This window comes from Salvelinus sp. IW2-2015, linkage group LG13 (assembly GCF_002910315.2).
Source record: "Salvelinus sp. IW2-2015 linkage group LG13, ASM291031v2, whole genome shotgun sequence".
Lineage (NCBI taxonomy): Eukaryota > Metazoa > Chordata > Actinopteri > Salmoniformes > Salmonidae > Salvelinus > Salvelinus sp. IW2-2015.
Genome location: NC_036853.1, coordinates 22,822,952 through 22,836,685, shown reverse-complemented (window position 1 = coordinate 22,836,685; position 13,734 = coordinate 22,822,952). Strand labels below are relative to the sequence as shown.

The 13,734-nt window shown below is 46.4% G+C and overlaps 1 protein-coding gene across 1 annotated transcript in view; it reads right to left on the bottom strand.

Annotated features, from left to right (window-relative positions):
• Positions 1–13,734, bottom strand: part of kita (KIT proto-oncogene, receptor tyrosine kinase a) — a 37,649-nt gene that overhangs the window by 6,317 nt on the left and 17,598 nt on the right. Inside the window, 9 exon segments of the mRNA XM_070446192.1 lie at positions 504–647; positions 822–919; positions 1,250–1,397; positions 1,755–1,865; positions 3,553–3,657; positions 4,229–4,355; positions 4,557–4,663; positions 8,304–8,488; positions 13,508–13,622. Of these exon segments, the coding sequence (XP_070302293.1) occupies positions 504–647; positions 822–919; positions 1,250–1,397; positions 1,755–1,865; positions 3,553–3,657; positions 4,229–4,355; positions 4,557–4,663; positions 8,304–8,488; positions 13,508–13,622 (1,140 nt within the window).

Below are 13,734 nucleotides of genomic sequence, written 5' to 3'. Positions count from 1 at the left end.
CAGGGCCTGGCTGTAGTCTGGTGTCTGCTTGCCTTAATGCCTTATAACATTTTTCAGTAGCATGCTCAAAACATGCATCCTGGACCTGCTTGACCAGCCATGGAAATGGATCCTGGTGTTGTTTGAAAGAAAGAGGGATGGAACTAATGTGTGTGTGTGTTGGTGTGTGTGTAGTGTGTGGTGTGTGTGTTGTGGTGTGTGTGTGTGTGTGTGTGTTGTGTGTGTGTGTGTGTGTGTGTGGTGTGTGTGTGTGTGGTTGTTGTGTGTGTGTGGTGTGTGTGTAGCTTAGTTTAGTGTGTGTCTAAATTCAATCTCATACAATGAACCAATAATACCAGTGGAAAGGGTGCTTTCCAGAGAATGGTTGGACATTAACATGATCTACCATCATGGACTTAACTAGCTGGACTGAATTGCAGAGTACAAAATAGACCTGTTGTTCTAGAAAGCTGGTGGTGAGGGGTTTCAGGAGCTTATTAGGACAGGAGATCTTCGGTGAGGACATGAAGGGCTTACATTTTTGGAAGCCAGGAAGTCCATGCCTTTGGCCACTTGATAGGAGAAGCTGAGCAGATCCTCTGTGTCCAGAGAGAGACCGTCCTCATGGAGCATCTCACTCACAACATCTGGCTCACTACTGGAACCACCTGAGAGAAGGAGAAAGATGGAGCAAAATAATTAGAGAGATGTATAGAGTGAACAGCATTGTGTAGAAAGGTAGCTTCATTGTTTATAGAGGGAGATACATTGCAGGTTGTATAAATTCACTCTGAAATGATAAATGTGACAATTATCAATGAATATCAGAGTGGATGGCTTGCCTGCTTTGCGCATCGAGCGCCTCTCCTCTGAGGAGAAGCCATTTGGCAGGACGCCAGTGACAGAAGGCCTCATATCCACATAGCCATTCCTGCTGTCTCTGTGAGGAGGAAAGGAGCAGTCTGATCTCAGTTCAGCTGCCATGCCAATACTACATATTACTCCTACACACTGGGTAGGAAATCCTCCCTTACATAAATTATGAATCTCCAGATACATTTACTGTAAGTATGTTTTCTCAATAACAACAAAGAGTGCTTCATGCTAAGTTCAATTGGGGAATTTTCAAAAACGACAGTGGTATTTACTTCCGTGAGCAGGTGAGATGACATAAGCAACAGTACATACATACCTTACATACTATGCTGTGATAATTATACACCACTCAACTACCACCCTCTCCTTGTAATTGTAAAAAGTCCATACTGACCCAGCTGTAGCTGTTCCCCTCTGCAGCATGACATTCCTGTAGTAGCAGTCGTCCCCTAGCTTGGAGCAAAAGAACGTCTCTCTCTTCCTTCTCAGAAAGTTCAGGAGGTCACCAAAGCAGCAGTACTCTGTGATCACCAGGGTTGGGCCTGAAGACAAGGAGCACAATTGCCATGTCACATGAGAGTAGAAATAGAACACAAAGAAGCAACACACACAAGACAAACATAGATAAACAAAATACTCTGATGTATAGACACACCAATACAATCACAGCAAGTTTCAGGATCACCACTCCTACATCATAAAGCATGATCCAATGCTCAACAAGCCATACAATCATAGGTGATAAAAGGGGGGAGTGTTCAGGTTATTACTGTTTCTCAAAAACCTCTGACAAACCAGTTACCCACACCATTCAGATTGATGATACCATAGACTTAACCCTAATTCTAGTCTTGAATAAACTCTTCTTCTTCTCCTCCTCCGGACCTTCTGCCCCTTACCTCCAACAGTACAGGCTCCAAGCAGGTTGACGATGTTCATGTGGTTTCCAAGGTAACTGAGAACTTTCAGCTCTGACATCAGCGCCTCCTTCTCAGTGGCATGGGCACTGGCTGTGGAAAAACCATCAGAACGTGATCATTTTAAAGTGCTTCAAAGTCATCATCAAAGAAAACATCAAAGGAAATCTGCTTGTGCTAGTTTCACCTCGTGCTAGCACAAACACCTCTGGCCGCTGTCAGTGTCACAAGCGTACATGCATCAATGCAAACACGCACGCACACACACACACTCAATAGCTACTGAAATATATTTAGTCAAATATCTGTTGAGGGTGTTCACCACTCATAATTAGGGCCAGGGGTTGTCTCTGACTGTGAATTGACCAGGTCTGATTAGTCAGACACGATAAAATAAACAGATTTGTCACCAAAATGTGTCTCTTTTTATTGCTATTAAACTTGTCTGAGGCTGCGCGACCGAAGGTAACCCACCCCGTACCGCCACCCTGGAAGCCTCTTCCCCAGAGCTAAAGAACCGAATCACGTTGTGCGCATGTGTTCACTTTACTCACCCTCTTCTGAACCCTTATCATCAAGTCATCTGATCGACATGATGATGTAGCCTATGTCTCTATTTCTGAACAGCTGATATAAAAACTAGCTGCGATTTGAACGAACGTTCCACAAATATATATACACTGAGTGAACAAAACAATAAGGACACCTGCTCTTTCCATGACACAGACTGACCAGGTAAATCCAGGTGAAAGCTATGATCCCTTATTGATGTCACTTAAATCCACTTCAATCAGCATAGATGAAGGGGAGGAGACCGGTTAAAGAAGGATTCATTATTTTTTTTTATTGTATTTTACCCCATTTTTCATGGTATCCAATTGGTAGTTACAGTCTTGTCTCATCGCTGCAACTCCCGTACGGACTCGGGAGAGGCGAAGGTCAAGAGCCATGCGTCCTCCGAAACACAACCCAACCAAGCCACACTGCTTCTTGACACAATGCCCACTTTACCCGGAGCCAGCCGCACCAATGTGTGGGAAGAAACACTGTACACCTGGCGACCATGTCAGTGTGCATTGCGTCCAGCCCGCCACAGGAGTCGCTAGTGTGCGATGGGACAAGGACATTCCTGCCAGCCAAACCCTCCCCTAACCCGGACGACACTGCACCAATTGTGCACCGCCCCATGGGTCTCCCGGTCACGGACGGCTGCGACAGAACTCGAACCCAGAATCTCTAGTGGCACAGCTAGCACTGCGATGCAGTGCCTTAGACCACTGCGCCACTCAGGAGGCCAAAGAAGGATTTTTAAGCATTAAGACAACTCTACTCAATATTAGGAAGGTGTCCTTAATGTTTTGTACACTCAGTGTATTTTGTAGGCTAATTTAGGATGTAGGTTACAACTTTCTCTGTGTGTTGTTATTAAGGATATTTCAGTAGCACAAGCAGGACACAGTCTACACACTGCATTGGGGCAAAAACAATCAGCGTTTTAACCACAACTAACATAGAACCGTTAAAAACTGACTGCCTCTGCCTCCTGTTTAATCAATCAATGTTTGCAATGATGATGAAAAAACAACATTAAATCACTATTTAGACTGCCTGTCTGTGTCCTGCGTGTCTTTGATATGTTGCTGCAGCGGAAGGGGAGAGAATACCGCTCATACGCAGAAGCTTCGGTTGTTTAACTATCCGGAAGAAGACTCCAGAGAATTCGTCAAAGCAGCTACTCTGAAATGTTTTATTATCACTTGTGTCATCACTTCGGTCTTACGTTTGAGCATTTTGACCGCCACTGTCATCACTGTATCAGCTTTGGACATTCCATAAGCAGTAGCCTCCACCACCTTCCCGAAGGCTCCGGAGCCCAGAGTTTTCCCTGCAGACAGACATGGAACACAGACAGACTAATGTTATTCCATCGTGTTCCCCTCCCACATTCTAGCCCCTGCTTCCTGCACCAACGATCACCAGGTTTACCCTGCAAGGGCGGGGCAAGCAGACACCAGGACACGCAGAATCCTGTTTGGGGTGGTTTCAAAATTAAAAAAAACAACAGAACATTTGCTTAAAGGGAGGGGTTGAGGTTGTTTATAAAAGAAAACAGCTACATTAAATACATCGTGCAGTTAGTGTGTGCTCACAGCTATTGTAAAAGTGTAAAAGTGTAACCAATTGGTCTGCAAATAGGGTGTGCATCCATCATTATGAGACCGCAAAGATACATTGGCTGGCTCCAAATACCAAAACAAAAACAGACTTTCAACAGCTGCTGCTATGGCTTGATACTACACATCTTAAATAGACCTGGGAAATACTAAAAACAAACTAAACATCATACAGTCCTGTATTAGAGATGGATATACTGTAGAAAATGTCTGGGGCAACCTCCCTGCTTGGTGATGATTAACTGTGATATTCCTGAGTGTGATGAAAGCCAAGGAACTCACCGAAACGCAGTTTGTCCCGGGGGAACTCCCACTGGTGGTCGTATGGGAGCTGGGTAGGGTCAATATACACATAGTTGTTTCCGTGGATACCTTCAATGACTTTCCACTGGATCTGGTATTTGGGTTTCTGTGAGGCAAGCAGGGAGTTTATATTAGGAGAAGCACAGAGGATGCCACAAAACTCACATCAATCATGGTACTTCAGCACAGTTTATGGTGAGCTACTGTACCTTATCGTTGGCTGTGAGTTACTGTGTGTCATTTTTATACTCAGGTGTGTAACCAGCAGTAGAAGTGGGTGTGACATGCATGAGAAGAGGTGAGTTACCTGCAGGTACTTGTAGAAGAGCACTACGAGGATGACACAGAGGAGGACCGCTGCTGACACAAAGCCAATCAGCAGAGGGGTGAAGAGCTCATGGGGCACTGTTCTCTCTGTAGGGACAAACACACAACACAGAGAGATAAAGAGATATCAGTGAAGGACGTTAGAGAGAGGAGAGAATGACAGAAACACAGAAAGAGATCAGATCTAATGTTTGGCTTTATATTAGGCTTCTGATGTGGAGAGTGCTACGTGGTAATCACTCTAAAGTAATCCTATTATTTGAGTCAAACTTTATTTTCTGTATTTTGTTAATGTCTTTGTATATTATTACCGACATAATTCCTGTTATAGTTACAGTGCCTTTGGAAAGTATTCAGACCCATTGACTTTTTCCACATTTTGTTATGTTACAGCCTTATTCTAAAATGGATCAAATAAATACAAATCTTCATAACGACAAAGCGAAAACAGGTTTTTAGAAATGTTAGCTCATTTATTAAAAATTAAAAACAGAAATATCTTATTTACATAAGTATTCAGACACTTTGCTATGAAACTTGAAATTGAACTCTGTTTCTACAACTTGATTGGAGTCGACCTGCGGTAAATTAAATTGATTGGACACATCTGTCTATTTAAGGTCCACAGTTGACAGTGCATGTCACAGCAAAACCAAGCCATGAGGTCGAATGAATTATCTGTAGAGCTCAGAGACAAAACTGTGTCGAGGCACAGATCTGGGGAAGGGTACCAAAAAATGTCTGCGGCATTGAAGGTCACCAAGAACACAATGGCCTCCGTCATTCTTAAATGGAGGAAGTCTGGAACCACCTAAACTCTTCCTAGAGCTAATGTTTGTATCTAGGAAGAGCAATTGGGGGAGAAGGGAGGTGACCAAGAACCCAATGGTCACTCTGACAGAGCTCTAGAGTTCCTCTGTGGAGATGGAAGAACCTTTCAGAAGGACAACCATCTCTGCAGCACTCCACCAATCAGGCCTTCATGGTAGAGTGGCCAGACGGAAGCCACTCCTCAGTAGAAGGCACATGACAGCCCACTTGGAGTTTGCCAAAAGGCACCAAAAGAGTCTCAGACCATGAGAAACAATATTATCTGGTCTGATGAAACCAAGGTTAAACTTTTTGGCCTGAATGCCAAGTGTCACGTCTGGAGGAAACCTGGCATCATCCCTACAGCGGCAGGGACTGGGAGACTAGTCAGGATCGAGGGAAATATGAATGGAGCAAAGTACAGAGAGATCCTTGGTGAAAACTTGATCCAGAGCGCTCAGGACCTCAGACTGGGGCGAACGTTCACCTTCCAACAGGACAATGACCCAAAAAACATAGCCAGGTTACGTCACTCGCTTTGAGACCTTGAAGTAGTGGTTCGAACGTTCTGAGGTTACGTCACTCGCTTTGAGACCTTGAAGTAGTGGTTCGAACGTTCTGAGGTTACGTCACTCGCTTTGAGACCTTGAAGTAGTGGGGCGAACGTTCACCTTCCAACAGGACAATGACCCAAAAAACATAGCCAGGTTACGTCACTCGCTTTGAGACCTTGAAGTAGTGGTTCCCCTTGCTCTGCAAGGGCCGCGGCTTCTGTGGAGCAATGGGTAAAGATGCTTCGTGGGTGACTGTTGTTGATGTGTGCAGAGGGTCCCTGGTTTGCGCCCGGGGCGAGGGAACGGACGTAAAGTTATACTGTTACATTGGTGCCGTGACCCGGATCACTGGTTGCTGCGGAAAAAGGAGGAGGTCGAAAGGGGGGTGAGTGTAACGGATGTGAAATGGCCAGCTAGTTAGCGGTGGTGCTAATAGCGTTTCAATCGGTTACGTCACTCGCTTTGAGACCTTGAAGTAGTGGTTCCCCTTGCTCTGCAAGGGCCGCGGCTTCTGTGGAGCGATGGGTAACGATGCATCGTGGGTGACTGTTGTTGATGTGTGCAGAGGGTCCCTGGTTCGTGCCCGGGTCAGGGCGCGAAGACTTGAGAAGACTTGAGCCTGTAATCGCTGCCAAAGGTGCTTCAACAAAGTACTGAGTAAAGGGTCTGAATACTTATTTAAATGTGATATCAGTTTTTTATTTATAATAAATTAGCAAAAAATATAATTAAAGTTTTTACTTTGTCATTATTGGGTATTGTGTGTAGATTGAGGATGGAAAAAAATCATTTAATCAATTTTAGAATAAGGCTGTAACCAAACAAAATGTGGAAAAAGTCAAGGGGTCTGAATACTTTCCGAAGGCACTGCACAGTATGTAGCATGCTGTGGTGTTGTGCAGCATGACGCAGTACTGCTGCTGTTGTTGTGTAAAACTGCTGTATAATAAGTCGTCTGTTCCTTTGTGTACTGTAGCGGTTTGTGGTGTTATTGTTTTCCTAGCTCTGTACACTAGGTGTAATAAGCTCTTTAGCCATAAGAGGATTTCTCTCCATTTCAAATCATCTCAGAATGCAGAGTCTGCAGGAACTAATCTTCTGTAAACCTGTCAGTGGCTTTTAAAGCTCTCCCTCCATCCCTTTATTCTTTCCCTACAGCTTCCTGCCTCCTTGGCTGGCCACGTCCAAAATTCCCACAGTGTTTAAACATTCAGGGTGGCAAAGACTCCAACTGTTGTCCAGACTTCCCTGCAAGTCTCTGCGTGTCTTCCCTGCTCCAATGAGCACTAAGGCCTGGGCACAAGCTCCCACAAGCCTGTCCTGCCTGGCTACACACTCCTCGTCCATAATGCCACCCACATGGCCGATGTGTCCAGGCAGCGTCCCCTCCTCCTCTACACCATCACAATCTCATTCTCCATACCCACGCTAAGACAACTCTCCTCTCACTCTGGTTTCAACTGCCGTCATACTAGACTAGCGCATCAGACAGTATATAATCAGGATGTTCTAGAAAGTTGAATTTGCGGTCCAAAATTACACTATGCCCCTACCACTGATGATCATTTCTGCTAGTAAGTGATGAGACATTATCACACATCACACAGGTTTGTGTTATCTCTCCTCACCTATGTTTATATAACAGACTCCAGCCCTATAATCAATGTTTAATATTGCACCTCTGTGTATGGGAAAGATCTATGTTAAAAACCCAAGTCTTTCGTAAACATTCAGCGGATTATAATTGCGAAATCCTTCGAGTTGAACTGAAGAGTGTTGATGGTGCGGATCACTTACATGACCTTGAGCCACATAAAGAGAACCAGCTGTAACGCTGCACCTCAGCTCAGACATAATGGGAGCAGGACTGAGCTGAGCAGTCCGACCTGAATGGACTTGACTGTAGTGAGTGCGCTGAGAGTTGCGACGCAAGTACAGGGAGTGAGTGTATTAATAAATAAACAAAACAATAAACACGAAACACAAACCACGCAGCGACACGAAACAGAGTCAATGACGACTGGGGAAGAAACCAAAGGGAGTGACATATAAAGGGAAGGTAATCAAGGAGGTGATGGAGTCCAGGTGAGTGTCATTATGCGAGTAACGCTGGTGACAGGTGAGCGCCATAACGAGCAGCCTGGTGACCTAGAGGTCGGGGAGGAGGCACACGTGACATTGACCTGAATGTAACACAGCCTAGACTTTAATTAGTACTGCATTACTGACATTAATTCTGTTTTTTCGTATTGAGTATTATCTATAAAAATATATTTTAAAAATCTACAAGCTCCCCCTCAACAACTCCCCACTCATTTGTATATTGCTATGTGTGTGTGTGCGCGCATGTCACCACAACTCACCACTGATAGAGAACAGTGTGTAGGCCTGCTCTCCCTCCACGGTGGCCACACACTCCAACGTGTGGAATCTTCCCGTGGTGATGTTCAGCCTGCTCTCCACCTCCGTCTTCCCAAAGGAGGGACTCAACAATGTCACCGTGACAATGTCCTGCTCCTCCTGAGTGGCGTTCATCTGGTGGGAGCACCTGAGGGATGGGACAAACTGTCAACCAAACTAATGTGACTGCATTTGGATGTCATTCTTAGTAGATTTAATGCAATGTTGCTTGTTTCATGTGGCTCTACAAACACAGCAGTTGTGAATGTAAAATGGATGATGGTGCTGTTATGAGTAAACAAACAGGAGACTAAGGAATTGTTGACCATGTGTTCACCATGTGTGCCCTCAAAACAACAGCCAGGTACAGAGAGTCGTTGGACAGAACTGGGGCATGACGCGTACAGTCTTAAATGTCTAAATAAAAGCTCACTGTGCCAGGCTAAATCAGTCCATCCCCATACAATGCCAGTCTTCCACACCAAACTAAAGGATATGTTCCTCCAGCATCTACTAAAACAACAATACCTTAGAGGTACAGGAAGTGAAAACAATCTCAATAAAACTAATATATGGGGGGGTACATTCCATACCATCACCCTTGTGCCTTATGTAAACAAACATTTCAAAGGTAACTGTACGCATGTTTGTTTGAGTTGGACAGCTCTCTAAGTCGATTTGATCATAATTGAAAGCGATAGGATAATGACTAGAGCCAGGCTCGGAAGCTCCTCCTTCCTGGCTATAATACCGGGGCTCACATCCATTTCCTCAATTCAATACCGCTCTTCAGCGAACCCAAACCCCCTGACGGCACAGGCCAAAATATTATACCTCGTTCCCGCCTTCAGGGAACAGTAGTTACATTCATAACTGTTTGTTCCCTTTCAGTTGGTCACTCGGTATAACATACTATGGGGACATGAGAACTTCGTGCAACATGGCTATGTACACTGACACGCTGTCACTGCAACCCAAATCCATAGACCCCATGGTTCCAAGAACAATACTTACATTACGAGCCTGAAATGTCAGAACTCGTACCTGTAATCGCAAGTCTAAAACGAGAACACCTGTGGTGATTTGGTAAAGCGCTCACACGCGAGCTGCATAACATTGACCAGAGTTGATGAACTACGACAGCCCACAGGAAAACACACAGGAACGGTCAACACTCGTACAAGGAACCGTTGTCCAAAACAACAGGGAAAATGCAGTAACTTGATAATGCGCATTCGTGGGCCGACTCATCGGCGAACCACGGCAGCCCAAGGCTCAACCCCACAGGGAAACTGTGGTAACCCGGATGAATGCACAATCTGCGCAGTGCCGGGAGAAAGATGCTGCTTAGAAAACGCCCTACCCCGAGCTGGATTAGTGAAAAGCTGTTCGCAACACGGACATCCTTGTTCAAATCTATATACGTGTGTAAAGCGTGCACCGGACACAGGCCATGCTACAAAGCAAACAGAGAAGGTGAGAAAGGGAAGAAGTGTAAGACATAGGCATAACCTAGGGAGCAACTGCATTAGGATGTAAACGCACTTTGGAGTCAACAGGCGCAAACTCCAAATAGGAAAGGTGTATTGATAGCGTATGGAGATCCCCCAACGGGCTTGGCTGACACCAAGGCCATAAATAGCAGGGCAGTCTTGTAGGAAAGGACTTTCAGGTCCACAGACTCTAATGGTTCAAACAAAGGCTCACACAGAGCATCCAGGACCAACACCAGGTCAGTGCCATAGGCTTTGACCCTGCTCCGAGCGCACACACGCCTTCCAGGAACCGCACCACCAGAGGAAGAGACCCTGGGGCAGAGCCGTTCATCCCTACATGACACGCTGAAATGGCTGGCATATAAATGTTCAATGTGGAAAAAGAAGGGCCCTGCTCAAAAAGTTCTTGCAAGAACATCAAAATGTCCACCAAAGAGCTCTGAAAAGGAGAAACTCCCTCTGACACCAACCCTGTAATGCAGGTCACTTATAGATATAACTCTCTCGTAGAGGCACACAGGCCGACTGTAATCACGTTTGCGGGTAAGCCCCTAGCCATCAAATTCAACCGTTCAGTCATGGGTGCCAAATCCTCCCCTGCGCCTGGGACAATAGATCCCAACGACATGGAACCCCCCACGTGTCCCCGCTCAGCAGGCGAATGATCTCCGGGAACCAGGGTTGTCTGGGCCAACGGGGAGCCACCAGAATCAATAACAGACCCTCCTGACGGACCCTCTGCACGGTGGCCTGAATCAGATCCCCTAGAGGAACGCATAGAGCAGAGGCCGAGGCCAATGATACGCCAACGCATCCGTTTCCAAAGGAGCGCCCAGATCCCTCATTGAGAAGAACAGACGACAATGCGTGTTTTCTCGCGATGCGTAAGATCTACATCGGCCATGCAGACCCGGTCCCAAATCTGTGCCACCACCAAGGAGTGCAGTCCCCACTCCGGACCTTCCCTTAAAAGTAAATCTGCACTCAAATTGAGAAAACTTGGAATATATGTTGCCCTGTGCAACAGGGCATGCACACGGCTCTATACGAGCAGATAATGGGCCAGGTTAGGAGATTGAGAGACAGCGTCCGTCCCTGCCTGTTGATGTACGCCACCACCGTCCTGTTGTCGGACCTTACCAACACATGCTGGCCCTCCAACATCAAAAGGAAATGCCTCAGCGCTAGCAAAACAGTCAGTAGCTCTAGGTAGTTGATATGCAGCGGCCTTTGCGCTGTTGACCAAATCCGAGTAGCCAACACACAGCGCTCCCCATACCAGTAAGGATACGTCTGTCGTGATCACCCCTGCGGGACACTACCCGGCCCATTTGAATCCCCTGAAACAGCAATTGCGGACCACTACAAGGAGTCAACACCCTTAGGCATGACAGAATACCTTGAGCAACTGATGGCAGTGGCGAGATGCGCCCAGTGCTGAAACAGACGCATCAACAGAAGTCCCAGAGGCCACACAGCTATCATAGAGGCCATCAGACCCAATAACCACAGGCACAAGCAAGAAAAGCACCAAGTGCCCCAGCTGAAACTGTGCCAGACAGAGCCTGAATGCGACCCTTCTTTGTTGGGACAAAAACACAATTCAGAATTGATTCCATTACGAGATCCAGAAACTGAATCCGCCGAGCCGGAGTCAAACAACTTTTCTGGGGATTCACTATAAACCCCAAAGACTGAATATGCAAAACCAGCGTGGCAGTGTGGAGCTCCACCTGTTCACTTGACTCGGATATGACCAGCCAATCGTCCAGATAATACTCCGACCCCTGGCACCGAAGCGGTGCCAAAGCCACCTCCACCGCCATAGAAAAGGTGTGGGGTGATAGGTGGGGAGGATGTATAGCACATGAAAATATGCATCCTTCAGATCTATGGATGTGAATCAATTGCTGGGATGTACCGACTGCAATAGCCAGCATAGTGTGAGCATTTTGAACTTTGATGTGCTTGTTTAAAATATGTAAGTCCAGGATTAGGATGCAATATTCAAATTTTCTAGGGAACTAAGAAGTACAGGCTGCACTAACCGCTCTGTACTTCTGACATGGGAACCACCCGAATAGCCTGCTTTTGAAGGAGAGAGGAAATCGCCTCTCTCAAGACAGGCACTAGGACCTTGAGGACCAATGGCGTAATGACGCCACGAAAAGGAGGAGGATGCACAGCGAACTGCAGACCGTAGCCCCTCACCACTGTCCTCATCAACCATGGTGAAACTGCGCCTGCCCGCCACTTGATAGAACACGCTGCCAGTCTCCCATACATTATATCCTGAAGGGGCAGAATGCCACCCTGAGGACTGGGATAATAAAAAAAATATATATCCACCACTCTTGACAACCGCGTGTCCGAATGTGGGGAAGGAACTAGGTGTTCTGATACCCCGCCCACACCTGGTTCAGGGACCTCTGAGCTAGGAATAGACCCCTTGTTAGCCTCTGGAGCTAAGTAACTCGCCACTCATCGGCAGAATCTTTAAACAGGGGTAAGCAACGAGTCACTTCTGCAGGGACAGGAGGTAAACACCTTCCCCCAAACCTGGAGGAACTCCACTGAGGGGGAGAAAAACACCAAAGGTGCATTCACCACCAATGGTTCACTCTCCCCGCCGAATCCAAAGCCGGGGCTTCTGGCTGCCCCGGACTGAGGTCATCCAATTCATACTCTGAAAACCCTCCAGAGTCAATCAGGGATAGTCCGGAATCCGGACTCTGAACACTGCCAGAGAAACCGGAATGAACCTAACTCGGCTTAGATCACCTCTATCAACGCCGACCACCAACCTTCCTCACGAAGTCAGCGTGACTCCCAAAGGAAGTTGAACCCAGCTGGAGACAATAGCCACACGAACTGATCCGAACTAAGGCCTGCTGAGCGTGTTTCCACAGCAGGCAAAAGGACAGCACTTGTGAGTATCTTTCATTTTCATTGAGAAACCACATGCCCCGGTCAGATTTTCAAACTCAGCTGCTTAGCCTTTTTGAACTTACTCTTACCACTGGCCATCTTACTCAAGCAAGGAAGAACTGTCAGAGTAGAAAGTAGTGGGTTTTCAGCTCACAAATCCTACACAAACAAGGAAGCATTAGCTACACAAGCAGAGCAGAAAGTAGTTAGCTTTCAGGAATCCAAAAATCAAAACATTATGTAAATGAATGCAAGCCTCGGGATTATAGCCAGGAAGGCGGGGGTTCCGAGAGCAGCCTCGGCATCCATTGGCCCGTTGGGCGTGATTTCAGTTTACTTTAGCTGAATAGGATTGGTCGTTGACTCCCCTTAGTATGTTATACTGACTGACTGACTGACTGAAAGGGAACTTCCTAGAACATACTGTCCAATCCCCTAATCATAACACAGTCCTCTCGTGCAAAGCCAACAAACCAATCTCAAATCATCTCTGCCCAATCCTTAATCACATAAGGGTAATCTCCCTTCAGTCCACCAGCAAGTCATGCTTGTCCAATCCCACATCTGCTTCTACTGTTGGAAGGTCAAGATAATTAGACCATGTTGAAACCATCTTACTGAGGGTTGAAACAAATATCTTCTCAGAGTAACATTAAGTAATTACAGTTACATTTCAAAATTCCCTTGATCTATCAACGAAGTCCAATCATAGCATGCCATTGTGAGTATGTGTGTGTTGTCACCTCATATAGGGCTGTTCACAGTAGTACCAGGTGATCTGTGGGGCGGGGTATCCCTTAGCTACACATCGCACCTGTCCGTCCACCGGGCCCTCGTGAGATACAATCTCTGGTTTACCTGACAGGAGCACAGAGATGTTAGTGACGATGCCAGGTGGCGATTCACATTCACACATACTTACACCCCAACACACACACACGCACGCATGCACGCACGCACGCACGCACGC